Here is an 8,699-nt window from a genome sequence, read left to right on the forward strand (position 1 = left end):
CTGGGGGACAGAGACCCTTGTCTCAAAACAACAACAACAATAACAAATAGACCACAACAAGACCACACTGTATTAAAAAGAAATTTAAAAACCTGCAGGCCACCAATTTCTTTCAGAGAAAAGATAAAAACTACATCTCCTCATCCCCATAGGAAAATATACCTGAATTCACAGAATATGAAATACTAATTATTAATAATTTGAAATAAGTTCATAAGTAATATAAGAACACACATTATAACAGTAACATTTTTTTCAATTCAAAGCAAAAAATAATTTTTTGTTTTGAGACAGAGTCTTGCTCTGGCTCCCAAATTGGAATGCAGAGGTGTGATCTCAATTCACTGCAACCTCCACTTCCCAAGCTCAAGTGATCTCCAACCTCAGCCTCCCAAGTAGCTAGGATTACAGGTGCTAAATATCGTACCTAGTTAGTTTTTATATATATATTTTTAATAGACACAGGGTTTTGCCATGTTGCCCAAGCTGGTCTCAAACTCTTGGGTTCAAGCGATCCATCCTCCTCAGCCTCCCACAGTGCTGGGATTACAGGCATGAGCCACTGTGCTCAGCCCCCAGATTTTCCTCAATGATAATAAACTATATTCTGATAAGGAAGTAAAAATGGGTATAATATTTCTGGACAACAACTTGACAACACGTATCTATCAAAAACACAAAAATATTTATCCTTCTGGGCTCAGAAATGCCACCTCTAGGAAACATTCCTTAGGAAATCATCAAGAATTAAAAGACTTACGTAAATAAACTGCAAATGGTCTAAATATCCAACAAAAATATAAACGCTGGTTAAGTAAGTTTTGGTATAACCACAGTATAGAATATAGTCATTAAAAATACTGTTGAATAGGTTCAATTACATGGAAAGTTTGAGGTTATATCTTTAAATGTCAAAAGGCTAAATATAAAACCATATATATACAGTAGGATTTCATGATAATTACTTTAAAGTAGGAGATCACCAAAATTATTAGATCAAAAAACTTAGTTCCAAATTCCTACATCACCATTTTAAGATATATGAAGGTAAGTATATTTTCTAAATTCTCAATCCTAAATTTCATCCATAAAATGGGGAAAAATTAGTTCCACCTTACAAGGCCTGGTGGGGGATTAAATAAAGTAAACCATGTAAAGTCATAAACTCACTAAAGAATTAATAGTAGTTGTTACTATTGTTTTCAAAATTTTAAAAGTTGTTCATTAAAAATGGCAGTCAGTCAAACATCAAACAAAATAAATGGTAACCACCAAGTCACAGCTTCAGACCAATCATCCACAGCATGACTAACAAGACACCCCAAAAAGACACTGCAAGAATCACCCTGACTGGCTACAGTGACTCATACCTGCAATCCCAGTGCTTTGGGAGGTCAAAATGGGAAGATCACTTGAGGCCAGGAGTTCAAGACCAGCTTGGACAACAAAGCAAGACCCCATCTCTACCAGAAAAAAATTTTAAATGGTGGTACCCACCTGTATAGTCCTAGCTACTGGGAGGATGAGGCAGGAGCGTTGTTTGAGCCTCAAGGCTGTAGTGAGCTAAGATTACCCCACTGCTTCAAGCCTGGGCAACAGAGTGAGGCTCTGTCCCAAAAAACAATTAAATAAATAAATAAAAGAATCACCCTTTTTTGTTCAGTCATGCCACAGTATAGGTGTCAATAAAGATTACAGTGTCAGGAAAGAGAAACAAACAAACAACAACAACAAAGATCTTATGAAATCGTTTTTAAAAAGTGGCCGGGGGAAGAAACCAAAGAATAAAATCAGGAATAAAGATTCTCAGGGCACTGCTAATATAAAAGGATCACTGTGCTATATAAGACAATCCTATTTACCTTTAAAAAAAAAAAGAAAAGAAAAGAAAAGTGGTTCCTAAGAAACATTAAAGCAACACAACTAGTTGCTACCAAACAAAATCTGGAACCCCAGTATTCTGACTCAAAAGCATTTAAGGAATTAACTCATCAAAAGAAGGTAAAAAAGGAAAAAAAAATAAAATTTTGAGAGTCCTGACTATGTAAGAAATAAATTAAAAATCTGGTTTCACCTGGTGATAGAGGAAGAAATGTAAGTGTATGCAACAACATTTGGAACTTTTAATATACAACTTGGGCCTAGATTCTAGTGTTCACCAACAAGGTTTAATCAGGTTAGTAAAAAACAAGAGGACAGCCTGAGGATGGTGAAGCGATGTCTGACAAAGCCATGGGACCCATGTGCTGATGGAAGAAATTCCCATTTTCCTTCTCTTGCCACCTATCCTTCCCCATCACAGAAGAGCAACCACTTCTGAAACACCTTACAAACTAGGGATCTAAAAGAAAACTATCTAGCCCTGTCCACAGAGAATTCAGGTATTTTCAACAGAGAACTCATAAGTAAACTCAGGGTATTAATTTCATAATCCTAGATGACATTAAATCATGTGATAATTTAAAGTTACCTCACCTACTTCCTCTACCATTCTAAGGCACTGCCCCTTAAGAGGAATGTTACACCTTTTACCCACAAATTAACCTATTACAACTAGCCAAACTACTGCACTGTGTAAATGCAAACCTTTTATTTTACTAGATGAGAAAACTGTACTAAGTTCTGCAAAGAATGGCAAACCTCTGATTTCAGGTTGTTTTCCAACAAAACATCCACTGTTTTCCAATAAAACATCCATTCAACCTTCCTATCCTACTCAAATAATGCAGGAAGCTACTTATGTCTGTAGCTCACTCTTTTTTTTTTTTTTGAAACAGGGTCTCACTTTGTTGCCCAGGCTAAAGTGCAGTAGCAACATCACTGCTCAAGCTCACTTCGACCTCGGCCTCCCTGGGCTCATGTGATCTTCCTGCATAAGCCACCACACCTGGCCTGAAGCCCACTCTTGCCTCGCACACTAGTCTCTGGCAAAGCAGGTGTCCATAGCTTTAATGTGAATCATGCCATATCACTTAACAACCTAAATAAGGAACACTTACAGAGTTTAATACCCAGCACTGATTGCATGAGAAAACCATGGTTGTTTGCAAGTTTTCAAACGCTCTTTTAAAATGTATCAGATCAGTCTCTTCATTACAAGGTGCACTATAGGAACATTTAGGAACAAATTCCTTCAGTAATGAACCTCACCTGATACCTCACTTTTTCCTAGCAGTCATTCACTCACTACCTTCCTTTCCCCATTAAATACCAGCAACCAGGAACACACTCTCAGACATTCTCTCTCTCTCTCTCAACTGTCCTAGAGGGCATGACCCAAGGCTGCTGGACAATAAATCTATAAGAAAACGCCTGCTAGCCAGACATTCCCTCTGACACAATTGAGACCCTGTTGTTTCCTGAAGGTTTGGGACAGCAGATTATTCTTGGACTGAGTGTGTGAAGCCAGACTTTGCTGTTAGCCTCCAGAAAGATGATACTCGTCACATCCTGGCATTTTGAGAGCCAACCTGGCAGGAATGAGCTTCTCATTCTTACCCAGTCATCACAAGAGATGCCAGGCCTACTCTGGGTTCTAGCTAAAGGAGGTCTAAGGAAATGGATCAATTCCTTTCTCTGCAGAATCTTTGTTGGGTTATTCTGAAATACTGTAGCATTTTGGAGCATAAATGATAACGACCCATATGATTCTTTTGACTCAAAACACAACTGAAAAATACAAGAAACAAAACCATTGACTACAATATTTCTGTGGGGGAAAAAAGTCTCTTGGCCAGGTGCAGAGGTTCATCCCTGTAAGCCCAGCACTTTGGGAGGCTGAAGTGGGTGGTTCACTTGAGCCTAGAAGTTTGAGACCAGCCTGAGAAACATAGGGAGACCCCATCTCTACAAAAATTACAAAAAATTAGCTAGGCATGGTGGCATGCACCTGTGGTCCCAACTATGCAGGAGGCTGAGGTGGGAGGATTGCTTGAGCCCAGGAAGTGGAGGTTGCACTGAGCTATGATCATGCCACTGCACTCTAGCCTGGGTGATGGAGAAAGACCATGTCTCAAAACAAAACAAAACAAAACAAAACAAAACAAAACAAAACAAAAACCTGTTTATTCTAGGAGAACTTCTTTCTGCCTGAAAAAACAAAACAAAACAAAAAAAACAATGACATTCGGCCTGCTTCAAAGTTTCATCAAATAATAATTAGTAATCTTCAAACACAGAAGATCTACAACAGTTAAAGAATCGGGATGGTGAAAACAACCTTAAGTTACAAAGGCCATTTGCCTCAACACATAAATGAAACAATAAACAGAGATAAATTAGGATGCCCCAGTGTAAGTTAGGACCAGAATTTGAGTATTCTGATTCTCGATCTATACTTTCTGTATCTCTCCTAAATACACAGCATTAAAGTTACCATTTGTAACAACAGCTCAAACAATTTTTATTTCTAAACAGAGATTCGGCAGAATTTCCACATTTATAAATACCACAGCAAAACACATTTTTGAAAGAAGGAAGAAGTTCCTGAGAATGGCTTACTGAATCTAAAGAAGCATTAAATCAAGAAAATTCATCAAATAGCTGACAATGCTGTATTATTATTAATAAACAACATTTTTTCTTTGTGATCAAGTTAATAACATAATGGTATACAATTTTTATTCTAAGAGAAACGGCCCAGTTAGGTTTAAAAACAAAACAAAACAAACAACAACAAAACAGATACTTTACGCTGTCAATCAAGTAGTCACTACAGTGGTCCTTCTGGTCCTTACCCAGAGTTAGGGATGATATAAAGGCTATGCTAAAAACCATCAAGCTTTGAGATCTTCAAACTCAGCCAAAAGTCATTGACCTTAGGCCGCTCCACTTTTTACCAACCATGCTGGGCTTCCATATTGCTGTCCATATGCTGTCATAAAGTGACATGTTCTGGCTACCAATGCCTCTACTGTCAACACCCCAATAATGGAGATAAACAAAAAGACAGGGCTGTTTAACTGGGCAAAGCCCAATTCAGTCAATTCTTTGGTGTTTCTTTTTGTAGAGACAAATACCTAATACTGAGAAGGAGGCATTCAAATTCACAATTTTAGCCTCAACAAAGACCTTACCGACTTCACTTAATGTAAAATAAAGATGTTGTATAATCAGGTATTTCTTAGGTATGTTCTCAGCTTTGAAATAAATGACATAGCATAAGAGGAGAGGAATCTTAAGAAAATTATTCCTATTACAAAAGCATTTCATTCTACAAAGGGATTCACAACAGCTTTTTAAAATCGTGTTATACATTATAGAATACTGCAAAGGAAAAAGACGTATATACAATATGCTAGAAAGGGATTGAAAGTGAGTTGTAGCAGTGATAATATTGAATGGTTCTGTTTTATTGATTCAGGCCCTTGATGGATGCTACTGAGATAAAGGTCATAGGTTGGATCCCAGGATATGCCATTTAGGTTTGAGAAAAAGAGAAACCTGCAGAACTTCTAACTCTAGATACAACTAAATTGTGGATGTTCAGAGAATTGAGAAGGTCTGAATGGTTAAAGACAGAGGTGTCACAGGAAGAAACAAAGTAGACAGTATTCCAAAAGTCAGTAGCATTCTATGACTTATGTGCCATATTGGATTATTATTCTGAACATTAACCATAAGCTTTCACTTTCCATACAGGCCATTAAATCTCTTCTACTTAGATCAATGGCCTGAAGGAAACTGACCAACTCACTACATATCAATATGAGGACATTTGCTGTGACTGACAGTTGAAAGTAGCTCACCCCTTTGTGTAAACTGTTGGTCGAGTCATGGGATTCTGGGGAAAAAAAAAATTTGAAAAGAAAAAATGTTTAGAAGAGAAAAAATAAACTTCCAGTTTTCAACTATATTAATGTTTTTCTTTTTAAAGGCAGAGACAATCTATGTACAAAGCCATCTCCATTTTAACAAATTAATTTTTTTTTAAACACAGTGAACAGCCTGGACTCAGCACAGAGAAGAAGGATGTCAGGAAATTTCAGCTTTTTGTGCACAGATCATGCTTTTGTTCTCCAACCCATAAGACTGCACATCTCTTTCAAATGCATTAGCTGTCTAAAAGTGAGCCCAGCCAGAATTTATCAGACACAATTTATCGGAATTCAGCAATTGTGTGTGGATCCCCTACTATGTGCCAACACAGAGCAACCTGCTATCCCTGCATCTGCTTGTTTCTGGAAAGACTGCAAAACAGAGTAAATTCATATTTTCTCTAACCAAACATTTGCTCTAGAGGTAAATCTACACCGGCAAAACACACCCACTTTTTCACAGTGAGCCACAGCGCTGCATGGGATCAATGACACATCTGTATTCGATTCCAATAATTTTAATAGACGTCTTTAAGTCGTTGCTTTGTGCATGTCAATTTCTGCAGGCCAACAGCTGAATTCGTTTTCAAGCAACAATGTTGTCCGGTGAAAAATACACCTTCCTGAAACAAAAGATACTTTTTGTTCCCATGAAGCTTTGTTGCCTCTTCCAGCAGCAAATGACTCAAAAGACACGCTCTGCCATCCTCAATAGTGGTTTTCAGGCCAAGAGGAACAGCAAATGAGGTACCAGCGAAAGCTTAAGAAACAAAACCAAGATGAGTTAAGGGCAGGGAAGAAAGGCGGAGTGGAAGTGAGAAATGGAATCTAAACTCCACTTTGTGATCTAAGAAATAGAGCCTTTACTGATGAATTGGGCAGGGGGCGGGGGGTACAAGATACGGGAAGACAATATTTTCTGTTGCGGAAAAACAAAACAAAACTGTGCTGCTATCCCGGTTTTCTTTCAGTAGCACCCAGAGTATACATGGCAAGCACAATCTAGTTTCGTGACGAAAACGGATTCCATGAGAATAACACAAGTTTCTATGTGACACAATGGAGATATCCAACCAAACCGAGGAACTATACAATTACATGACAATTGCTCAAAATTTTAAGTGCGTTCGAGTACCAAAAAAATAAGTTTATGATTATTCGTAGGACACTGTTATTAGTTTAATATCACTAATTTGCAAGATGTGCACCCGTCCTGTCATATCCTCTTTTAAAGAAACCGCTAATGACCTGAAATGCTATTAGCCCCTGTTTGCCAGGACTGTGGGCCTGACAGTCAGTGTCACGGATAAAAACCAAACAGCGACCAGAAGTCAGGAAGTCCCTGGCGAATTCTTTTGAAGCACAGACCCTACAATTCCTGTGCGGGAGGGTAAAGACTGAAGTGTGCGCGGCTCCTCCTCCCTTCGGGCCGCAGGTCGGGAAGGTTCCTGGCTGTCAGGTGGGTGGCGCGGGCCCGGCGGGAAGCCCTGCCCGGCCGCCTCGCGTGGCGCGCGACCGGAGAGGAGCGAGCCCCGCGGAGTACAGCGGGTCCCGAGGCCGGCCACCGCTCACCTTTGTTCGCTTGCCCTCGCCAGGAGGAGAGAGCAGGGCCCTGGAGGAGGACAGGGGGCGACCCTAACGCTCCGCGGCTCCTCCCCGGCGCCCGAGAGGAAATCCGTGGCAAGCCAGACCCTCTCTGCTCCCAGAAAGCCAGCCGGGCAGTGGGGTCAGCAACCCCTCCCCGAACACAAAGGTTGGGAGGCGTCAACGCCTCGGGGAGCTCGGGGGCGTGCGCCACAGAGCACGCGAGTGTGCGTGTGCGCGCGAGTGTGTGTGCGCGCGTGTGTGCAGGGGGAGGGGAGGAGGGGCTCCAGCCCTTCTTACCTCTCGAAGATGAGCCGCACCATGAAGATGCAGAAGGCCAGGGGAAAAGCGAGGTAGAGGTCCTCAGCTTGCGGGAAGGTGGCTTCCTCCGTGTTCTTCAGGTCCGCCCAGGTGACATTGTGCGGGAGCCAAAACCTCTCGTTCCAGAACCAGGCTAAGATCCCTGCCATCTTGCTTTGTCCACTCCTGTCCTGCGGCACCCGCAGCCCGCCGAGCTCTCCACCGCGCAGGGCGCCCAGGGGTGCGCGCCCAGCTGGCCCCAAGCCTGTGCCGCCGCCGCCGCCGCTCCTGCCCGCAGCCGCCTCCTCCGCAGCCGCTGCTCTCGAAGGCTCGCGGCGAGCCCCGGTTCTCTCCTCCCTCTGGCCGCGCTGGGAAAAGGGGCCGCCTCGCCCGTCACATGGCAGCTCGGGCCGCCCGCCCTGATTGGCTAGTCTTCGCGTCAAGTAACGAGGCACACATGCGGCCAACTCGCCCACGCCCGGAGGGAAGGGCTGCGCCCTAGGCGCAGGGGCACCACTCCGGATAGGGTCGCCTGCCCGGGCTCTCACCGCTCTCTCGCTCTGTGCTTAAGGCAACGACCCGAAGTCGGCCCCCCAAATCCGCTCTAGCCTCCTGGCTTGCTCGCACATGCTCAGAACGCTGACTCCTGCCCCGCTCTGGTTTCCGGGCTCTCAGCCCTCTTCCTTGGCGCCCGGAGGCGGTAGGTCGGCAGGTAAGGGCTGCGGGCCGAGCTTCAGAACCAGCCCGGCTCGAGAGGACAGCGAAAGGAGAACGAGGGGGTGCAAAGTGCAAAGGAGGAAGTGGGAGGGAGAGGATCCTCCACTCCCGCGCTTGGAGAGGCAGGGTGAAAAATCAGGAACTGAGGCAGGATGGTTTGGCAAGAGCCTTCTGCCTCTGCCCCACGCCTGCCTTTGCCCAATCTTTGACTTTCTGGCCTCTTATACTATTACTTCTCATCAAAGTAGCTCCCCCAGGGAACAAGCCCCTCATATTGATTTA

The 8,699-nt window shown here is 42.9% G+C and overlaps 1 protein-coding gene across 2 annotated transcripts in view; it reads right to left on the reverse strand.

Annotated features, from left to right (window-relative positions):
- CERS6 (ceramide synthase 6) overlaps nt 1–8,435 on the reverse strand; it is a 340,615-nt gene extending 332,180 nt beyond the window's left edge. Inside the window, exon 1 of one of the 2 annotated variants that reach the window (XM_039469926.2) lies at nt 7,701–8,435. In XM_039469926.2, the coding sequence (XP_039325860.2) occupies nt 7,701–7,870 (170 nt within the window). In that variant the 5' untranslated portion in view covers nt 7,871–8,435. The remainder of the gene's footprint in view (nt 1–7,700) is intronic. The other variant, XM_039469927.2, reaches the window with a different exon arrangement.
- Between the last annotated feature and the right edge of the window lie 264 nt (nt 8,436–8,699).

This window comes from Saimiri boliviensis, chromosome 5 (assembly GCF_048565385.1).
Source record: "Saimiri boliviensis isolate mSaiBol1 chromosome 5, mSaiBol1.pri, whole genome shotgun sequence".
NCBI classification, from domain to species: domain Eukaryota; kingdom Metazoa; phylum Chordata; class Mammalia; order Primates; family Cebidae; genus Saimiri; species Saimiri boliviensis.